Raw genomic sequence first — 23,529 nt, forward strand, 5'->3', positions numbered from 1 at the left:
GAAAGCACTTCAGTGTATTCATACACTTCAAACTACACGAATACACGTTTACTGTAGTGACCATTGGTTAGTTTCTTACCACTTTGGACCCTGATTGGTAAACAACTTGCCTCGCCTCGATTTAAAGTTACAGTGTCTTTTTATTATTCTGCGCAAACTCTAAAGGGGGGACAAGAGTCTTTTTGGTCTTGAATTGAGTCGGCGGGCGCGATCTCCAGCTGCTGGCTTTACCTTTCCCCCCATTTACCATAGGTTTTTGCTGCCTTCATGCTTCTTTGGCAATTACTCAACTGTCAGCGCCTTCTGGGCAGGATGTTTCCCCTTCTGGGAGGCCCCTGCCTAGGGGCTGTAGGCCCCGGCGGCTCTACCACGAGGTGGCGGCACGGCACGGCCGAGCAGTTGGGCGGCCGGCGGGTTCCCCGGTGGGCGCCGTCCAAGTGTCCCTTTTCCTTCGTGGGGACTGGCTTGTGTTCCCAGCCAGCGAACTCTTGTTTTCATATTCCGGCACCTGTCTGGATTAATTTACTCTTTTCTTAATTTTTAACAAGACAAGAGGAAAAACTTTTTTTTGCATGTGTTATGTTGGTGATCACAGAGTCCGTAGGAAGGATAATGTCCTTTAGAAATGATCCTAGAGGATCACTAATATACATAAAAGTAATGTAAAAGAGTATTAAAAGTTTATTCAGTCATACTTAAGCAACTAAGAAACTTGAAATCCCGAACTGAAATGTATTTCCAAAGGAAGTGCTAAAATTAAGTAAATTTGACGTCTGACACCTAGTGTTTTGTTCGAGGTAGGATAAGACTCATGTTTTTTTCAAAATATGAGGGGTAGAACCTTTTGACTCAGCGTGTCATGTTGCAGAAGAAGCATGCTCTCTTCGGTCTTTTATCTTACACAGCGGTCCCTTCAGAGCAGTGGGTCTCCTGAGTGTGGGCAGTCACACTTGTGAGCTGTGCTCACATCCAGGTAGATAAAATCCCAGGTCTTTTAGCGTTCAGCTTGAGCTGTCTTAGTGAAGCTTCATGACCCAAACCGGATTTATCTTATTTTGGTGTGACACAATAGTCAGCCAGAATACAGTGTCATTTACATTAGCATACAGCTAGAATAACAATTCTGGTTTTCCACTGGTGTAACTGAGATCTGAATTTGGCCCTCTTTTTGGAAATTAATAAGGATAATGACAAAGTGTCAGCTAATGGAAAAAGAGTATTAAACAAGAGGGCAATAAAAGGGCTTTTCCTCTTGCAGCCAGTACAGATGCTTCTCATCAAGCACAAAGACCACTAATCACCGGCTCCACTGTGTAAGCCCGATAACAATTCCCATCACTGAAGAGGAGATAAAAGATGGATAAGAGGTGAGCATCCTGCCCCAGAAGGTGCCAGAAGCTGGATGATTGCCCAAGAAGCATGAAGTCAGCAAAACTCTGTGGAAACTGGGGGTGAAGTAAAGGCAGCAGCAGGAGATCGCAACCACCTGCGATCAAGACTGAAAAAACTTGCACACACACCCCCTACACCCTCCTCCCCCGCAAGGAGCATGCATCCTAATTTACACAGCATGTGAGGCTAATTTAAATATATTACTAATCAATAGCAGGTGGAATGGTAGTTACCAACCAGAGAGTGTAAACTTAGATAGGTTTTTACTAATTATGTAATAGGATAAATAGGCTGTAGTTCCTTTGTGTAGTGTGCTAGCTTTGTGGAATTACCCCTAGAACTCAGCTTTACACAGCTATGGAATAAACTGAGATGTTGGTTCTGTGTGTGTGAGATTGACTTTTGCATACCAGGTAAGGAACCCTGTTTGAGGGACAACACTCATCTCAGAACAAGTTCAGTTCCACTCCAGGACAAAGCTACACGTAGAGCAATGAAATACAAGCCTGTTAGTGTTTGGGGTGTTACAGCTGCTTTTGAAGGTTTTTCATTTCCATTTTGTGGACTGTGCCACAACTGGGATCAAAGCAATCACTTGTACGTTCTTCATTAGCTTTTGAAGAAATTTTCAGTCAGTAAACAGGCCTAGTATGGTAAGTGTCAGAACTGTTCTTTGCCCTGCTGTCGTCCCTGTACAGCTACTGCAGCAGTGAGAAAGGAACAGTAGTAAAGAAATAGGGATCCAGGACTGAAATCAGTTGCACAGGGAGTTTCCTCTTTGGACAGAGCTGATGGAACAGTTTTTATGTCACCATAAAACCGAAGTTCACCAGTGGAGAAATCTTAATGCACCTTCCCTAGTTTTCAGGTGTTTTGCAGCCATTCTTTCACTACTCTGAATTTCCTATTCTGTAAACTGAAGTAATTTAAAGCCACCTTTCAAACTCTTCCTCTGGTCTGTAATTCCTGCAACAGAAATGGGTGGAAAAGTGCTGTTCCCTGCTGAAGGAAGAACATAGGCACTTTTTTTTTCAGTCAGGACAGGGCTTCACACCCTACAGATAAATACAATCCTCAGTGATACTGACAAAATCATTGTACCAGGGAGGTCCCTAGAGAATGCTCAGTAGAGAGCAGAATAGCATACTTTGCTTACGTTCTTACCCATTTCAGCCTAAATCTCATTACTTTGATGGAGTGAAGCAGAGTTGCATGAATTGTTAAAGATAGGAATCCAAGAGTTACACTTTGTGCTTCATTCAATTTACAGAAAAATCCCCTCAGAAGTATGGAGAACCATCAAGCCTGACGACTTTAACCACTTCATTTTCACTTGTTTTCTGTTTAGATAATTTGTTCTGAATGTTGATACCAAAGTATATGCTTTACAGAACAGCTATAAAACTTATTGACTCTTAGGAAATGGCCCATTGTTTCTGGTTGCTATCATTTTCAGAATAATAGCAAGAGTGATGCATTCATAACCAGCTGCCAATGGGGACTGTAGGTAGCTAAAATAGGCACTTAAGATGTCAATTCCTTTTGGCTCTTCCTCAGTCTCTAGGAAATAATAAAATGTTTCAATCTGTGTGGTCAACTAAACGTGTTAGTACTGAATGTATTTAATTGAACAATCTCTTCAATTGTTTGGGTCACCAAAATGAAAATTAAAGATGCAAGGAGCTAGATTGTTCCAGGTGCTGTTGATCCTTATAGGCCATTAGGAAAAATGTATACTTTGTTCTAAAAGGAACAAAGCCTTTTCCCACTTTTCAGGGCTTACATCTTGCAGAAGCTTGAATGTGGTGGCTGTAAGAATAAGTTCTATGGCTCAATACAGGAACTTCTTGCAGCAGGCCAGATAATTCTTTCTGTTAGCTGTCTTAGGTGATGTGGCCTACACATTTCATTTTGTTCATATTCAAAATATTGAATTCAGACTATTAGATTAGGTTCAGTTGTTTCTCTTTACACTGGTAACTATAAAGTCTAGAGCAGAGCAGTAAGATGATTTTCAAAGTTATATTTTATTAGGAAGTTATAATAATTCCAAACCAAAATCTTACACACAAACACATAAAACCTTAAAAAATAACAATTTGTGTGAATTTAGTTTCCTGTTAATATAAATGCAAGGCATCTGTGGTTGGGTAAAGTATAAGTACATTCTCTGTGAGTGTACAAACTGATTTATTAAAAAAAAACCAAAGACTTGTATGCCAGAAAACATATGGCTTCAAATGTTTCATTTCATATAGTTCAATGTCAGCAGCTTACACTGAATTAACTGGAACACTAAAAGTGAGTTTGTTATTGGCAAGAATGACAAACATATTTGTTATAGTAAAAGAAGACAAAACCACAAAAAATTGCCATCAGAGTGTTAAGAGTTTCCCAGAGAGATTTGTCATCATGAATAATTGCACTTAACCTGTAGGCTATTACTAGTAGCTAATACTATTTTCTTTATTATTTCAAAATATTTATAATTTCCTTAACAAAAATCCATTTGGTACCCATCACAAAACATTCACTGAATGCAGATTTAAGATAACACAACATTGGATTTTAATTGTGCACCTTTACTTTCCTCTTTTTACCTATATATCAGAAATGTTATTTTTAAAAATAGCATTAAGGTGAATGATCTGTGCAAAATGGGAAGCTTTTATATAATAACTGATACCTCATGCAAAAGAGCAAAAATATTGAAAAAAAACTGTCTAAGAAGCCCTGAGTCAATAATTTCATTGCAGAGGCGGGGAACATGAGTGCTCTGAGTTCTTCCTATACATTGGTGCATATTCAAACTTGTCCAGTATTTACTTAAAACGTATTTTAAAACGGGCAGTTTGTGCAGTTTCTCACATATAAATCTACACACTTCATTCCTTTCAGCAGACTGTATTTAATACTCAATTTCATTTAAGCTGTCAGGATAGCCTGATGAAAACTGAATTTCTTCCATTTCTGGAATACAAAGAAAAGAGAAACAGCATACATAAGAGTGCATAAGACAGAATGTAATTACCATAGTGGATTTAAAAGGGACTGCCATACAGTTTTTAGAAAGTGTTACAGCATCTTTACTACTCCAGATTCTGAGGATGGTCTCGCATCTTACCAGAAAACAAAAATTCTGCACTAACCCAGCAGCATGATACTAAACTGAGATCTATGCAGTGGGGATTCAAGGGAAGAAGTATCACCTGTCTAATTACAAAAACCACTGTGAATTGATAAGTGTCTCCTAAGAGAAACAAAGTATGTTTAAACTTACCTAAACAGGGTCCTGCTTGGAACAGAATATCATCAATAGCAGTGTCACTTCTCATTGACACACCGCGGATCGCCTCAAAAATAATCTGTAAAGGTAAGACACAGCTTTTTATGAATCCCACAGGAAGAAGGACTAAAAAAAATAATACCCATGCAGTCTATTGAAGGATCTAATGTGTCCTGAAAGCCTGTTTCTTGGCAACTTCTATGCTCCATCAGTGGACTGAAACTTCTATGTTCCATTAGTGGACTGATTGACCTGGTCAGAGAATTTGGGTGTGTGCTGTGCTGAAAGAAGCAAATTTGTTATCACAGTTTTTTAAGGAAGTGTTGTATGTTATTGTCATGGTTTTGGCTGGGTTAATTTTTCTTCTTAGCTAGAATAGTGCCGTGCTTTGGATTCAGTATGGGATTTGGTATGAGAAGAATGCTGATAATACACTGATCTTTTCAGTTGCTAAGAGATCAAGGACTCTCCAGCTCCCCATGTCCTGCCCGTTCACAGCTGTACAAGAATCTCGGAGGGAGCACGGCCAGAGCACCGGGCTCAGATTAATCAATGAAATATTCCATATCATGTAACGTCAAGCTCAGTATATAGAGGAGGGTCGGCTGGGAAGGAGGGGGGTTCTCTCTCGCTTCCAGGATTGTGGTTGCAGGATCTTGGCTTTTCCAGCATCACTGGCTGGGGACAGGATGGGTATCGGTCAGTGGGTGGTGAGCAATCACATTGTGCATTACCCATTTGTACTTATTATTATTGTTTTATTTTATTTCAATTATTAAACTGACCACTGATAAATTTTCTCTAGTGATGTGGCGTTTCTGTCTTGCTTTTCAGCCCAAATGTGTCACTGTGTATTTCCCATACGCAAGCAAGACTTGAGGGGAAAAAAAAGCCTTACAATATTATTTTATGGTCTTACTGATGAAGCTAAACTTGTTTTTCAGTAAAAGGTTTCTTTATTTTTTTTTCTATTTAATTTCTAGGCTCTTAAGGTAAAGTGATTAAAAAAAGCCCCACACAACATCTTTAGTCAGTGACCAGTGCGGTTTTGTGCCCAGTGCATTTCAGTCAATAGCAATTTCAGCTTCCTCTGATAGAAACTGAAGCAGGCTTTGTCTCTGGCAATACTGAAATGATGACACTGTTGAAACCAAAGGCAGAACTCTGGCTTTGCATCATCCCTTGCCTTTGGTACCACCCCAGAAAGACCATCCTGGAAGAAGCACCCATTTTATCACAGCTTAAATGGTTATGTCAAATCTAGACAGGGCTGTAGATAGCTGAAGGAAAAGAAATTGCACAAGTGATCTAAATATAAAATACTACTACTGACAATAAATGATGAGAAAACAGCATTTAAGTACTTTTAAAAAATTGAATTAATGTATTAAAGTCTTTAATAATTCCCTCCCTACCTTCATCTGGAAGAAATTACGTGTTACTTCAGCTTGTTCAGGTATTCATTCAATGCTATCTACATTTTAACACTTAAATTTTTTGTATACAACACAAAACTTGGATTCTAGCACACAGTGCAGTTCAATATTCCATTTTGACTGTTTTTTGTTTGTTTTTTCTTACCTGGTAGTTTCTATCACTTTCATATTCTATCAGTCCCCTTAGCCATGAGATGCTTTGTTCCCCTGTCCTCCTCCACAAAGGAATCTCTTCATCATCACCTTCCTTTTTTAGATAAACACTTAATAATCCAGTCCCAGCTCCATACATGTGATAGAAAAATGTCAAGCACTGTTTCCCAGAGGTTCCTCTTAGTGATCCTGAAACTAGGTATGCTCTCTGTCCATAGACCATGTTGGAGGCCTCTATATACATGTAGTATCCTTAAAGAAATACACACCAAATATTAGTAAAGTAGAACACATTCTCTCAGCATGTTCATGAAGCTCAACATGCTCATTATATAAAAAGCTATGATTGAAACTATTTTGATAAAGATTTTTATGTCATAGACTCATATCCGTGAACTGTAATGTTTGTGATAATTGTAATAATTGTGTAGTGTAATAATGGTAATATTTGTGAATGCTAATATAAGAACACTTTAAAACTTGTTTATATCTGATGAAATACATAGCAACAGAAAGGACTACAAAGGAACTAAAAATCATAGCTGTTCATAAACCAGGAATGCACTCTGACAGTGGCTGATTAATTGGAATTCAGAAACAGCTGCGTGTACATCTGAGGGTACAGTTTAGGCAGTGGTTGGAGCTGATGCTGTTAACAAAGCACATTAATTGAAATACCTGTTTTAAATCACATATGACACCAATAACATTTTTCTTTCCATGACCAATTTGTGAAGACACAAGGAAAACTAGACTCTAGAATCCATGAATGAATGAATGAATGATTGTCATGAACTCTGATCTGTGGAAAAATTAGTCATTAATTGGTGGCAAGCAAATTAATCCCCCCCATCCCAGTCAATCCATCATTTGGTTATTTCCAGTTGGAGCAAACCAAAGTGTGTCAAAAGACTGAGGAGCATCCTCACGTCCCATCTGCTGCATATTGCAGCTGTTCTGTGTCTTGAGATGTACAGTCCACCAGCAGGCAATGAACTCAGATTTTGCAGCAGCTCTTCATGCAGTCCAACTGCTCCCTTTTTATGGTGTTGGAGAAAACAAGCTGCCCTTCTGTCACCACAAGTCCTGGCAGTGAGATTGGCCTCAGGGGGAGAGGGGACTCCAAAGGATCAGTGAGGCAGGAGAAAAGCTGAGAGACTCTAGAGCAGCTGATGGATGCTTGGGGTGTCTCTCATGATACTCATGAGTCCTGTTATCTACACAAACTCCTGCTGAAGACATCCCCTCTAACCTGAGTTGTAGTTTGGTGGTAAGCAGCAGTAAAGTGAAAGGGTGAAAAGGAAGATTACAGCTGTAGGTCTGTAATGAAAAGATAATTTCTTACAGTGTATTGGTGAATTCCCAAGGCTATTTATACCAAACCTTGTGCAAGCCATTGTGAGGATTTTGAGGTTCACTATGCTTAAAAGTTCCTTGAGTTAGAAATCAAAACCTACAGCTCATACTATAGTATAATAAAATAACTTGCATTTAGCTCTAAGGCCTGAATCATATAACAAACTTGTTGGAAAGACTAGATCAGCTCTTGGGTTTGTGAATTCAAATCCACATATTCCTCAGCACATCTTGCTGCAAAGGGATGTGTGAAATAAGGAATAAATGTTGTTGTCGCAGGCCAGGCTTAAAAGATTCTCTTGCTTCACCAGTTCTAAAGTCCAGCTATCAGCTTCCAATCTCAGAATGCTTAGTGATCTACATAAAATGAAAATAGGTCTAGTCAGTTTCTGCCTTAGAATCTAATCAAGAAAATTGTGCTAACAGACCATTCCTTTTCTTGAGCAAGAAATTCCTAAGTGTTGCTCCTATTATAAGGAGAGGGTTATTGTCCTTGAAACAGAAGAGCTGGGATATACAGTATTTGAAAGAGGAAGAATAAAATATATTATCTAGGGAATAACCAGGGGGGAAAAAAGCACCAAACAAACCTGAATGTTGAATCCTTTTACCAAATTGAATTTGGTTACCTACCAAAACAACCAGCAACTTTAATGTGATGTGGTCCTTTTGGATTGTATTTTGTAGAAAAAGAAGGGTCTGCCAGATAATACAGAGATTGCCTACAGATGCCAGTCCAACACCCGCATTTCAAAATAAAAATTCTCAAATGAACTTTAAAAATTTTTAGGAAAAATTCTCACTTATTTTAAAGCTGGTGATCACATGTCTAGTGATGCAGAATAACTAGACAGCACAAGTAACAAAGACTTACAGACAGTATGTCATCTAATTCAGTCTAATGTCATCTAATTGATAAATGGAAAAGGGACAAGATTTCAATATACCCTTTTGAAAGTCATTCCACAGTACAAAGGTGTCATTATTGGGAAAACATTCATGATTTGTAGATAGCCTACATTTTCCACTTAGATAATTTAGCCAATTGATCTGGTCATAGTATGGTCAGATTTGTAAGTAATGTTTCTCAGTTTTATTTCATAACACATACGAGAAGTTTTAAGGTTTAAAACTTACTTATCTCTGAAGGCTATTCATATTTTTACCCAGAATCAGTACTGTTTAGAATTAACAATGGAAGAACATTATTTCTTGATGATCTAAAATTTCAAGCCAAAAAGAAAAATTGCCATCTGCATTCTCAATTCCACACGTAGGATTTTGGCCATACAGTCCCATACACCAGTCAATCTCCATACTTTGCTCAGACTGCAGCTACTACAGAAATTTTACCAGGAGATAGGAAGGGGAGATTTTGCTGAATGTGCACAAAGCCATCTTTTTAGATAAAGAGATCAGAAACAAGACAAAACATTTGTTATTTTGTTAACTAGAAACAAAACAGTTTTCCAGAGAAACTTGAATTAAGCTTGCATAGAGCAAGAGACTTCATATGCACAGCTGAAATAACTATGCTTGATAATGCTTAACGTGGATTACACTCAGTCACAGTTGACAGAATAATAACAGCTTTTCATGAGCCTTTTGAGCAGGCCAACTGTTTTTGTAATCCAGCTAAAATTTTTAACGGGCTGGATAGATGGCTACTGTGAATAAGCCAGTTTGTCTGCAACTGACTATAACTTGTTGAATGAATGCTAACCACTGTGAAGGAGAGCAAATACAAAGGCCCCAGAAGCCTTTTAAAACCTGTGTAAGCATTTAAAGTTCACAAGCCTCAGGGCAGTTTCATCCATTATACTGAAGTCAGTGAAGTTGTTACTGAGGTCCTCTTCTGCAGGAACACAAACACCCAAGGCAGTGTCACAGTTCATCATTTCCAGTCACCAGTAACTTCCCCCGCTGTGGGGGCAATTCTGATGCAGTTTTCTGTGTGATCACTCATGCTAACCAGGGCCCCACTTGCCTGAATACTTTAAATTACACATGTGAGGTTATGGAGCAGATTTTCAAGACAAAGGGTTTGTGGAACCTCTTTTATTATCCATGTTTTCTTTGTAAGCTTGAACAGAAAAGTATTGATGCAAAAGAGCCCCCAACCACTTGTTTGCCTTTTAGTTTCAGGGAACATTCACGTAAGCTAGGAGTTTGGAAGATGGCTCTTCTGCGGACTCTGGAGACTCATCCTGTGCTGTTTTCTTCCAAAGGAAAGGGCTACTTTAGGACACGATGACCAAATTACCCCCTTGGTCTGCAGATAATTCAGATTAAACATCATATTCTCAAAACCACCCACAGGTCCCTAAGAAACGTGTTTGCTTCATTTGATTAATAACTGTTCTGAACAGAAGAGTAAAAACTCCCTCTGTGTTCTAGGTTATAATTTCAAAGTATTTTTGATTAACTATCAATCTCTGTTCTGAAAGTTCAATGTGGAGCTTAACTCACCTACCCCGGTAGTGTGGTCTCCTTTTGGTCCAGTGTAAGAAGTGGGAGTTGGACCCCTCCTCCTGTGCCAACTCCCACGACCTCTCTTCTTCTGGGTAAACACACACTGATCTTTTTCAAAAGTACACTCTCCAGGATTGGGCAGCAATAGATCTATAAGGAGAGGACATTGTTTAAAATTGCAAATATCTTAGACAGATATATGGAGAGATTACACCTGTACTAATATTCTTTAAAACATCTCGTAGTCTATTATCTCATCATAGCTCTTACTCTGCAATGGGCTCTACCAGTGTAATTTTTTTCATTATGGTGGCACCCCAAGCAGTTTAATGAGCTCCAGCATGTATAGCATGCATATTAAATGAGCCTTGTCAAAGATTGGAGTTTCTGTGATCACAAATCAAATGCCACATTTAGCTCTCTTATGTTCTCTTGGCACCAGATTCTAATATTGCATACAATACATGACAGAGCTACAGTTACTACAGTATTTTCATTATTTCAATTCTATTAAATGATGCAGAAGAGAGAAAGTTGACAATTCAGGTGCTCACCAGGAATCTTCTGTCAGCTCTTCTGCTATAACCTGAATTTGTAGTTCAGGAATAGACACTCTGAGCTGCTTTCACCTTTTGGAAAGAAGGAAGCCTTGATGCTCACATACTCTGGGGCAATTTTTTTGGAATTTTTTGCTGCCATCAGTGACAAGTCCTCATATGACTATACACTCAAGTATCAATTCTGCACCTCTGGTTCCTTTTCAAATTACAGAACAGAACTACAGAAAGGCAAAACAGACAACTGTCAGAAATACTTTAGAAAAACAGCATCTTGTTTTATACATGTGACTTCTCTGTTCTGTAATGGTTAGCTGCCTGAATGCATGAAATCCAATCAAAAGAGGTCGTTACAAAGTTCTTATTACATGGGAATATAAATGTCATGGTAGGTCAGCCTCATCACCATTTCAAAGGCATGGCTTTATTCCAAAAAATGGGAGTATAGGTTATGCCTGTCTCATGAGAATGGTTTCCAAATTAGGATACAAGTGTTGCATTGTCAAACCTCAAAAAAACAGAAAGAGGGAGTTTGTGTGAGTTCAGAGAGGTTAGCCAGTGCATGTCAGAGGGTAAAGGCTCAAAAACTTTCAGTTCCTCCCACTACAGGAGTGAGAGTTCGACTCATCTCTCTTTAGAGAACTGCAGCTCAGATAAGGGACTGTGTCTTGGCCTTGCACAACTGTACTTCTGGATTAAAAAGAATAATGCTGTGTTTTGAAAATATTGCTTTTGGGTCCATTCCTGGTTTTCTAAAAGCCATTTGGAAACTACTTTCCCCTGAGTTGGACTGCTGTTTCTTAAAAAATTGTAATGTCCCAAAAGGAACGCTCACCTATATACAACTTGCACCGGAGTCAGTGAAGTTAATTAGAAGTTAGCTGGTGCCCCTGTGAACAAAAACTGGTCCTCGCTGTATATGTGCTACTGCAAAAATAGCGTTTATGCAGTACTTACTGGAAAAAGAAAAGAAATCACAGTGGGACGAAGGCAGCTGTAGGATAGGCTTAGAAAATGAAGGTATGAGATGAACTCTTACTAAAAAGGGTAGCAGCTGTTAGACAACAAATATGTATGGTCTTACCAGCAGCCTGGCAACTTCCCAGGCTCAATGATACATCATCCAGTGCCACAAGTCCACAGTCCCAGAAGCTTTTACACCAGCTGACAAAGACAACCTGCAATGCATAAAGGAGGTTTCAGGTATCTAACAAAAGATGGCACTGTTAAGAATCTGAAATTTTAGATTTTTCCAAATGAGCTAATAATTTTGACATCTACAGAACAGAAATTATGAATCCACTTTGTTTTGGCACATACTAATACTGCCAATGGCTGAAATTTCAAATCCAGTGGGGTTTAGATCTAAGTTTTCATTCAATAGAAAGTTTTCTTTTATAGGCAAATGATGTACCTCTGTATGTAGTTTCCATTTTATTAACAGAGTGTGTATTTTTTAGTGCATGAGAAAACATGACTCACTGAGGCTGTTGTGGTTTTCCTCCCCCAAAAAAACAACATGAACAGCTTAAATGTCCTCAGCTATCTTATCCTTACAACGAGTAGGTTTTATCCATGGAAAAATAAATTTGGAAGAGTAATGCAGAGTGATGGCCAAGAGAAATGGCTGTGGCAAAAGACAAAGAACAACAGAGATGAGATAAGGTGAAACTGCTGCATAAAATGGGATTATTCAGAATGACACAAGTCTATGATATCATAGAGCAGGTGGCTGGAAATTCTAAGCATCATTCACAGTATTCATCTGGGTTTGTGAAGATTGAGAATAGTGTCCAAGATGTTTTCATAGAATGATTTGAGTTGGAAGGGACCTTAAAGATCATCTAGTTCCAACCCCCCTGCCATGGGCAGGGACACCTTCCACTAGACCAGGTTGCTCAAAGCCCCGTTCAACCTGGCCTTGAACACTGCCAGGGAGGGGGCAGCCACAGCTTCTCTGGGCAACCTGTGCCAGTGTCTCACCACCTTCATAGTGAAGAATTTCTTCCTTACATCTAATCTAAACCTACCCTCTTTCAGTTTAAAGCCATTACCCCTTGTCCTATCTTTTTTTTTTTTTTTTTTTTTTTTTCCTGCACAAAAGTACCAAAGTTTGGAGTTTTTTTTATTTTGTAGACAAAGTTCTACTTGACATTAATTCTGCCATGGAAAATACAAGTAACTCATGAGATGACAAAATAAAGAAACTACGAGATTCCCAGCTGCCCTTCTCCCAAGGCTGACACAGATCTGTTTGAACTACAGAAGACACAATAAGGTTTATTTTGTGAAAATACTGCTGGCAGTTTTCTTTGCCTAACTACTGCAAACGTCTGTCTGACCACTGGGGTTCTGACCATAATCTGGGAGGAGCTTTTCAAAACAATTCCTTTGTGATGAGGTCTGAGCTAGTGACTAGAGATGGATGAATGTAACTTCTAACAGTTTAATATTCTGGAACAACTGTAAACATCTCAGTTACATATTTGAGGTTAAATGTTGACTGACAGTTTCACACGGATACAAAAAGGTTGTTAAAAGTTGTTCATTCATTATTTAGTATGTCCTTTTTTAACAGTTTTGGTAACACCTTCAATATGGTCATTATACCGGCTTTTGCTAGATTTCTTTGCTAAGTAGCATTTATTTACCCATTTGCTTCCAAAACAGCCTGGGATGTAACTACACTTTAACCTTTGAAGCATGTATGGATTATGCTGCTCAGGATGGAGCAATTTTCAAAACCAATCCTCATAACAGTGATTATCTGTCTTGTAAACTGTTACAGGTGTTGACTTGAGGAATGCTCCTGCACAGCATGCACAACTGCTCAGTGTATAGTGGCCTAAAACTGGCCTTTTGCTTTTTTTTTTTCTTTTTTCTTTTTTTTCCTTTTTTCTTTTTTGTTTGTTTTTTTTTTTTAATCTGTAGAGTTGCTCTCTTAGCCTTAAAGTCTAACGGGACAAAAATTATTTCCTACTTTTAAAGTTCATTCTCAAGAAACAGGCGTGATCTATTAAAAAATCGTAGCATCTCCTGGAATAAACAATACAACAAATGCTGACACTGGGTGGATGTCATTCACCAGACTTTTAATAAATGCATTCTGGTGAACATTTGTAATAAACTAAAGACATATTATAGTCCTAAACCCAAGAATCTTCAGAAAACCACACATGAAAGGATGAGGTCAGTCCTCATTTGTGAAACAACATTTCCACACTGTGAAATCATGTTGTAAGTGATGTTTTCCTATTGACATCACTGGGAGCAGGATCAAGTTCTTTATTCTTAAATTGCAATAATTTGTTCCATACAAGGTATGTAATTACCTACTGGATCCTGCAGAAAGCCCTCCATTTCAAAAGCATAACAACAGTAACTGTTGGTCTCTCAAAGGTCACTGAACCAGTAGCTTTTCTACAATCAAAGGATTGATCTGTTTCAGTGACACTTGTAACTTGTTCAGCTTTGTCATCTGCAGCTTTATCGTTACTAATTCTGCACTTGCTTTCTGTGGTGTTGAGTGACATGCTGCCCCAAGCAGACTTTATAATTGTACAGGTGTGGGGGAGCTTGTGCTTGGGAATGTAGAGTTTCCAGTATTACCTATAGCAAATGTACTGAAATTGTTCGTTGTCCTGTTGACTTATTTGGTTGTTATATACTTGATTTGGTTTTAAGCATTGGTGTAGAATATATTTTCATTCACAGGTCAAATTTATTCACTCTTATTTTGTCCAAATATCCTCTTTTTGTTATTAAGGGACACCTTTGGCTATTTGAACTTTACCTACCAAAATTGTATCGATTTGGATTTACTCAGCTACTCATTTTCACCCTATATCAGATATGTAGAATACCTTCTACAGTCTCAGTAGGACTAATCTCATGATGCTTTACATTTGTTCTTGTTTTGAATGAAAGTATTTCCTAGGTCAATTCTTCCAAAAGAAATTTTTATGAAGCTATCTTATGCCTTGGAGAAGAGAATAAGGGGATCTTTGTGCTCAGCTCATGCTTTCTTCATAAAACATGACAGATGAGCAACATACTAATTGTTTCAACCAGGTAACAAATCTTCCCGGACTTGCATGCTATCTTGGAGGCTAAATTAAAAACATTATTAAATGCAGGCAGTTGTTGGCTGTGTTACTGAAAAATAAAGCATATTTTCCTCTCACATCTCTTTTTGTTCCAACAACAGGACATAGCCAGGGCATTAGCTTCCTTCCAAATCATTGCCCCAATTTCTGGAAGCTGGCTTGTTTATTTTGCGGTGCTTAATCAATGTTCCTGGACTGCAACTTCAAAGTATCAATAATCAGTTCTTAGCATCTGTCCTGGATTACATCAGTAATGAACAATGCCAGATGAGAAGAGCTGGTAGAGCAAGCAGGGTTTCACTTTTCCCATGACATGTTGTTGGGTCGTGCTGCAGACACTATGTGAGGTAGAAGAGACTTCTCATCCTTAGCACTCTGCATCTCTACAAGTAGATGTGAATTAAAATGTATACATACGAAGTTTACCTGCTTTTGGAGGAGAAGAAAGAGTAGGACATGCAGTAGAGTATCTCCAGCAAGAAAGACTAATGGGGAAGCTTTTAAAAGGAGGTTTGGAGGGAGCTGGACTGAGAATAGGAGAAAAGATGCCCCCAGATCCCTATAGGTTCTGTGTATTTTCTTTCCTACCTCTTTATCCCAGAAATTATAGCTCTTGCTCAATTAGAAAGCCAGACCCGCCAAACAGAACTGTGACAGTGGCCAAATCTTGTGACTTAAAAGCAAACTATGTCTCTGCAGCAAATTCATTTACCTGATTTCATCCTAGTGAACATTTCTAGGTTTAAACTGCATATTGTATATCAGTATAGACACAAAACTCAGTCTGTCACTTAGACACATATTTAGGTTCAATTTCTTAAAGGAGAAAGGCAGTTATAATAGAGTCTGAGGTGGGTTTTTGTGAGAAGCAACTGTTGTGATTTCCATATAGTGACACGGTATTACAAAATCAAAAAATAATTCAAGCACCAAAAACAGAAGTGTGACATGACACAAAGAAGCAGTTGAGATGTTTTCACAAAATGGGAAGCCTGACTTTTCAGTCAGTTATGCTAGTATGCAGCTATATAAGCATGTAAACCAGGGATCCATCACTGGCACAGGGAATGGGAGAACCATTCTGATTGTCACAGGGCTATTTGATACAAATGTTATCAGTTTAGCCCAAATTACTTTTAACTAGTTTAATTAACCTAGATTTTAAAGGACTTGTTTTTCTTTGGCTTAAACAGTCAGAAACTCATTTATCAAAAACACAAGTAAGCTATCAAACCCAAATTAGAATGTTTGCAAGCTTCTGTCATTTGAAATAAATTGATTTTAAATGGTACTCACCAGGGAAGTTCAATTTCTTGACATGTAAATACAATAAGCTTTTGCAGGAAAAATAATGGATTATGAAAGCTTCTACATAAATAACTGGATGACATTGATAATAAGCTTGTGACATTTGAACAAATATTTTTGAAAATCTTTCCTGTCCAAGGGCAAATGGGTTGCAGAACCAAACAATGAAAGAGAAACATAAAGGTAACAGAACAACCTAGGGCCACAGGCTGTTAATGCTACATCTATATTCACTGGATTGCGCTACCTAGTAGAGAATACTGCCTGCACAGAAATGTATACAGGACACCGATATTGTTAGCTGTCCCCCAGGGCCCTTCTAGTTTTCCAGAAATATGCTATTACGGCTCTATCCTTTTTGGTGAAACAGTTTCCTTGGCTGTTTTTATAAGAGGGAAAGGTTCTTGCCTCTAGACTGAGGAGTCTTGTCAGATGATGTGGCATCATAATAATCACAATATTAAGTACCCAGAACAAAAATTGAGCAAAAAAGGAAATGTCAGATATCAAAAGGAGGTACATAACATTTCATGCAATGTATCTCCTTGCTTAGCCACTGTGAAGACGCAGGCCACTTAGTAACACTTTCTAACCTGAATTATTTTTACAGTTTCCAATATGTTGTTTCCATAACCATGTATCAAACATCACAGACAGTGGGGTAGACATTTTGCAAGCACTAATCCTACTATTTACAGACCCTAATGTTCTTATTTTAAACAGGCATTTCCAGTGACTGTTCTTTAAGAAATTTCTTGGTTTAGAGGTGAGAGAAGGAAGGACAGAATTGCCATACTATAAAACTGCAGCTCATTCTGTAGCCTTGTAGCCCATACAGATGTTTCTCACCAAGCACAAGGACCACTAATCACCAGCTCTATTGTGTAAGCCCGATACTTTGTGGGCCTCTTGTGTAAGCCTGAGATTCCAGGCCTTACTATCGACTCCCATCACTGAAGAGGAGATAAAAGACCGGTAAGAGGTGAGCATCCTGCCCCAGAAAGTGCCAGAAGCTGGATGGTTGCCCAAGAAGCATGAAGTCAGCAAAACTCTGTGGAAACTGGGGGTGAAGTAAAGGCAGCAGCGGGAGATCGCAACCACTGACTCAATTCAAGACTGAAAAAACTTGCGCCCCTCTTCCCCCCCCGCCACCTGCAAGGAGCATGCATCCTAATTTACACAGCATGTGAGGCTAATTTAAATATATTACTAATCAATAGCAGGTGGAATGGTAGTTACCGACCAGAGAGTGTAAACTTAGATAGGTTTTTACTAATTATGTAATAGGATAAATAGGCTGTAGTTCCTTTGTGTAGTGTGCTAGCTTTGTGGAATTACCCCTAGAACTCAGCTTTGCACAACTATAGAATAAACTGAGATGTTGGTTCTGTGTGTGTGAGATTGGCTTTTGCACACCAGGTAAGGAACCCTGTTTGAGGGAACAGCAATTCCAACCTCTTTAGGTTGCATACCTTATTGTGGGAAGACTAATCAAGGGCTGTGTCAGAACAGTACCAAAACGCTCCTTTATTTCACACAAGGGGTTTTTCAGAGGAGGAGAAGGAGGAGGAGATGAGGACTAGGATGTCTGCCCTCCTCCACTTGATACCTGTGTCCTTTATACTAGTGACTTGATCACAGGGATCTAGGATTTCATCATATATCCAAGATTGTTTTAGTCATTTAGCTATGACTTCGGTGGACAAGTGAGAGACAAAAATTTCTCAGCAGCACATAGAAGTGATAGAATAATTTAATATTGAGCATCATCACAGTGATGATGTGAGAACAAAGGTCCAAAGACCCTCATATCAAGCCCTAGGAAGGCAATGGGGTGATAATGGATGTTTAGGAAAAGCAGTAGAAGAAACAAATTAGCCGTAAAGCTGTTTGTGCCATTATATTATGTTCAGCCCCCAGAGCATTGAAGAACTTGTTGAACTGGAGGTTACACCTGTACCACTGTGTTTATGGTCACTGTGAGATCTATTTTCCATGAATTTGCCTAATCCCTTTTTAACTGCATGTGTACTATTGGCATCCACAGCATCCTGCAGCAAAAGATTTCAGTGTTTAGTCATTCCTGAAAAAGTCCTCCCTTTTGTTTATTTTAAAACATGCAAATATTGAAGTGCAACACTTAGTCACTTGATTTTGCTTTTTCACAACTACAACTAATATTAGTTACAGAGGATGGGTGAAAACAAACAGATGAACTTGAGGAAAGAGAATGAGGAAAAAAAACTCTATCAGAGAGGAAGGAAAGTAGACTGAAAGAATGAAAACCCAAGAAATGCTGCCACAACTACTCTGATGGAAGTAGACTGTTACGATGTCAGCTACCTTTCTGAGGATTTGGTTTTGAACTCTGTGGGAGGTATTCAAGCACCACAGTGCTAGGTAACGTTGTAAAACCTTTCATGAATGGATACACAACATGAGATGTTTGCTTTTGAAAACCTGAGCTTCAGAATGATGAACCAAATCTAGCAGAAATTAACAAATCTGATGTAAGTAGACCCAACTGCACTCAAACCTTCATTTTCATCTAGGCATTTGGACTTTGTTGTGAAGTTGCATAAAAGAAATATTTTTCTGTGGAGGCGTATACACACAAACACACACACACACAACATTAAAATGCAGATTCTTGCTCCATGGTGCATGTGAGCATCTCTAGGTTAACATATGTGAATTTTATTTTCAGTTAACTCTGACATTTTCCTGTTATATTGGTCTGGAAGACCAGTTTCAGTACATTTAATCAGATCAAAAGAATCTATGTATTTCACACTCAAATTTTTATGCTGCCTTTAAGAGGCTTATACAACAGAGCATGAAGGGTTTCATTTATTTTAATAAATGTTAGGGAGTTGGGTTTTTTTAACTTCTTCCTTCTCACATTTATTCCCTGGGCACTACAGAGTAGAAGGACAACTCTGTATGTGTATAGCATCACAGGTACTTACACTAACTAAAAGAGAGAGTGTCTCAAAGACAAATTCACAACTTGGGATTTAAAATTTCCTGCCTTCTCGCTAGCATTATATAGCATATGTATTTGTAGTATGCACACACATATACATATATATATATGTATAACATTTATTATGGCTTGCTTAGCTGGATCATACCTACCTAACCTTTTCAACATGGTAGTTTCAAAGTGTCATATTAAAGCCTGTTGGCCAGCGTCACATTTCCTACTCCCAGAACTCAATCCAACAATCTGTGCCAGACTGCAGTTAGCTAATTCAAAAAGAACTTGCAAAAACCATTACACAAACCAAGAGGTGAAAATCTGAGCCTTTTTATTGTTCTAATGAAAACAAATATGTTACCAAAATTAAAACATATCAGACAAATTTTATATTGTTTTCAAAGTGTTGGGAGTAGTATTCATAGTAGAAGAAAGATGAAGTACATAGGTAATCAGGACTTTTAAAACAATTGTTTTCTGGTTGCAAAATCATTATGATCTTCAGGACTCACTGGCCAAAGCAGCATATCAACTGCCTTGCTGACTTTACTGGCCATTAAGAACCACAAGGAAACTGTTTCTACAGGCACTGAATCAACCTACAAGTCACACCCAGTAACCAAGAACTTGATCAGCCAAACTACTGTGCATGCCTGCAACTTCTTATCATCCAAGTCTAGACATGATGCATCTCAGAAAGCAATGTGATAGGCACATCAGCCACCACATCTTTATTAGAGGAAAGCCCTATCTTGTTTTGAGACCACCTCACTCCATTAAAAGACTGTTTTTCACTTGCTTATAACATTGCCAAGATGCAATGATTTCAGCTCAGACTTTCCATGCTGGGTCCCTGCTTCAGGCTTGTTTTGGAAGATTTAAGCCAAAACAGTTCCATCATTTCTGAGAACAAGGCTAGGAAAAAAGGTTTTATTTTGCCCCAATTAAAAAAATTCTTTGAAAAGCCTGGGCCCTTCTAGGGACTGGAGTAGGAGCATGAAATGTGTCAGGGTTTGGTCTTTGTTCTAGAACTGTGCTTTCTGTCAAGTCAGTAGTTTTTTAAAAATTAACATTTGTAAGAACTGGGACAAGCAGGGTAAACAGACTGAGACATGGACAGGATCAGAGGGGAAAAAAATTGGACTGTCCAGAGCTGAGAAGCCAGGAGTAAGATGGGGAATGGGGGTGTTGCTGCCTATAGGGCAAGATAAATAAGACAAAGATGCATCAGTGAGGAGGCAAGAGATGGAAAGACAGGTTGGAAGAAACAGGACAAGAGAGGTCAAGCTTCAGTGAGCTTGTTTCTCTCATGTTTCTCTATACTGTCTATTCCTCCAGAGACTGAAGTGTAATCACTGACTTGTTGGTTCCCACCACTTGTTGCTGTCAGGCAAAACGTGCTCTGATGCACCTCCACCACTGGCCTACATTGGAGACAGCCACAGCACTGAGTGTTCCTTGTCAGCTATTTCACCAGGTCCGAGACAGACACATCTTTACAGATAACTAACCTAAATGTTTATACAGTGCTCCTTCATTTCCTTCTGTGGGCTTGGAAAAGAAGAAATAAACAAAATAAAGGATGAGAGGATTTTTTAAAGTATTAAGGTTGAACAGTTGGGCATGAGATTGCAAGGAAAAGCCAGAATCAACTTCATTCAAGCGTGCTTGTGAATATTACAAGCAGGCAACCTGTAACTACACCAGTTTTTCACCCTTGCCTTATGGCAAGCAGACACATGCTCAAACTTCGGTATCATTTGTCTTTTGTATGCTACCTTCTCAGCTGTAAACATATCTTGATATACATTCCATATGCTCATCCATTGTCTTCCATGTACTATTTCTGTAAGGAAAACTTTATAAGCTGACGGTGTACATACATACACAGCCATCATGAAAACCATAAAACTGTTATACAAAATTCAGCACACTATAGCTTGTGCAAGATTTATTATGTACCAACGGCACCTACTACATATGCAAAACTGCACCTTAATCCCTATTCTAAATCTAATTTAATTTTCTAATCCAGTAAAAAATACAGTGCAAGAGAACAGGTTTAAATCAAGGCTAAGGGTAGAACTTCACACACACACACCCCCAAACACATAGTTATTTGGCTAAGGGATGTCTGAATTATGATATGCTGGACACATGCTGAGTTCTCTAAAGCCCAATAAATCTCACCTTTTGTGATACTTGAGGAATGCCTCCTCAACAGAAACATTTTGCAACTTGTTTCCGTGGGAAGGAAGGCTTTCCCGTCACAAGACCTGAAGGACCCACTGAAGGTTCTTGAGAATTGCCAGAGGCCAACAAACCCTCCTGCTGCAGAGCACGGGGTTTCTTCCCTCCTGCAGACCTTTGGGCTCAGAAGCAGCGAGGATATTTCCTTGACTTCTTTATTCTCCTCTGTGCTGCTGTCCCCATCTGTTACTGCGTACAGACAGACTAGTAACTACAGACATGAAAGCTGCAATTCACGAAAAGCTTTCCATCCCAGGCAAGCTTCTTCACAACTGTTTTAGATATAGTGATTTCTAGGAAAACATAAAAATAGTTCTTCATAAATTCATATTGGAAAAGATTTTCCATGTAAATGTCAGATGCTAAAAAAACTGCCACCTCCAAGGCTATAAACCATCTTTAACAGTCATGCTTAGCTGTCACCACTACAGTGTATTACACCACACAAGCTACTGAACCTTTTTAGGAGTAATAAAGAAATACGTAAACAGGAGATGGCAAAAGTACGTTATAAGCTTGCATTTTTAACCAATAACTTTTCATTATTTAAAAAAAAGAAAAATAATTTTCTGAAAATATTTTGGGATGATACTATGAGAGACTTTTCTATCACGCACTTGCTAAGTAGTAATAAATTTTTTTTTTGTATATCAGTTGAAAGGGAATTAGAAATTCTATCATGTTTTATGCCTAAAAAGTATGTACATAAAAATCCCATCAATTTTTTAAGGTGTCAGATATCTGAGAGAAAACACTAGCCAACAATTAGGACCAAAATTTTCAGCGTAAATTTCCCTTTTAACACAGTTAGGCAACGTTTTTACTTGGTGAACTTTTTCTTTTACAGTGTATTTACTTCAAAGAAAACTACTGTGGTTTTTTATTCAAGAAAAGTTAAACTCAATAACTACTGCAATTTCAACAATGGATTTGTAGTGGGAAAAATGCTTAAGATAATTCAGAAATTATAGACTCAGGTATTAAATTAGAATAAATTAAATAAATTAAATTAATATTTATTAAATAAATAAATTAGAAATATATCTGAGTCTATAATTTAGAAAAATGTGAGTTACAGGACAAGCTTTCATTCTTATGTTCATAGTTCTATCACACTGAAAAAAAGCTGGATTTATCTCAGTGTCATCAGGTAGTAATCCATCTGGTCCTCCTCAGATCACTCACAGATAGTTAAAAACCATTACAGAAATCAGGATAACTGCAGAAGTGGTGCATACACAAATCTGTGTAAAAGTCAGTCTTTGTAAAAAGAGTGGAGGTGAGGAATAACAGCAGCTTGAGGACTTACTCAGGAGGTGATGTGAAATATTACGTTATTCTTATTAACTAGGTGGGACAACAAAGTGACCTCTCCAACCAGACACTGGAAATACTTCAAGTTCATTCCTCTAAATTACACTGACTTCTGGTTTCATATTTTAACCCAGTGGTTGAATGTAGGAAAGTAGGATGAGCTCTCCATTTTGACCAGAACTTACCAGTACTGACTTTTTAGATCAATTAAAATCTGTAATTGAGTACAGTGATATGAATCACATATGAAACAAACAAACAAAAATGAGTGAACATGGAGCCTGCTGAGAAACCAAGAAACAGATGGCTCTCATTAGAGGTCCTCAGGTGAAATCTCCACAAATACTGTGACTACAGTTGAGGACACCAGGGCAACACTGCCCCGTTCCTAATACGAACGGGGGGCTCCTATGGGAGCCAGACTGTGAAGAAATTCTCTACTCCCCACTCTACTGCCTGGGGAACTCAATTTCACTTTGCAGGTATAGGTCACTTAGAATTAATCCCCAGATAACAAAGAACCCTGGGAAGAGAAGGCAAGGAAAATCTCCATTCAGAATTCAGCAGATTTGAAGAATTGGCTCTTACCTTGCAAGGCATAGGCTTTTTGAAGGAGATTTCAGCTTGAGTCCAAACTCCCTTTGGAGAGTCCAAGACGGACCAGATTTTCTCTTGAACGACATGATTCTCTTCAAAGATATAAACAGCAAGAGTGCCACTCATTTTGAAAAACCCATATAAGGCATAATAAAAACGCAGACAAAATTGCAAATTTCCTGGCAGGGTTGGGCCATACAGACGTCCAATGTACCCAGGCTGTGATGTAAACTTTGTGTTCGCCAACAAGTAATAACCTGCAAGACAGCACAATTACTGAGTATTTCTAATACTCAATTAGCACAGCTGATTTGCTATTAAA

At 38.5% G+C, this 23,529-nt stretch overlaps 1 protein-coding gene across 2 annotated transcripts in view; it reads right to left on the minus strand.

Moving 5' to 3' along the window:
• Positions 1–3,400: 3,400 nt before the first annotated feature.
• The window catches only part of MAMDC2 (MAM domain containing 2), a 68,049-nt gene continuing 47,920 nt past the window's right edge, over positions 3,401–23,529 (minus strand). Inside the window, exons 9-14 of one of the 2 annotated variants that reach the window (XM_074856475.1) lie at positions 23,199–23,464; positions 11,737–11,830; positions 10,093–10,245; positions 6,260–6,519; positions 4,673–4,757; positions 3,401–4,362 (exon numbers count right to left, since the gene is read on the minus strand). In XM_074856475.1, coding sequence (XP_074712576.1) covers positions 4,301–4,362; positions 4,673–4,757; positions 6,260–6,519; positions 10,093–10,245; positions 11,737–11,830; positions 23,199–23,464 — 920 coding nt within the window. In that variant the 3' untranslated portion in view covers positions 3,401–4,300. Of the gene's footprint in view, positions 4,363–4,672; positions 4,758–6,259; positions 6,520–10,092; positions 10,246–11,736; positions 11,831–23,198; positions 23,465–23,529 lie in introns of those variants that run through there. The other variant, XM_074856477.1, reaches the window with a different exon arrangement.

The sequence above is a fragment of the Strix uralensis genome, chromosome Z, assembly GCF_047716275.1.
Source record: "Strix uralensis isolate ZFMK-TIS-50842 chromosome Z, bStrUra1, whole genome shotgun sequence".
NCBI classification, from domain to species: domain Eukaryota; kingdom Metazoa; phylum Chordata; class Aves; order Strigiformes; family Strigidae; genus Strix; species Strix uralensis.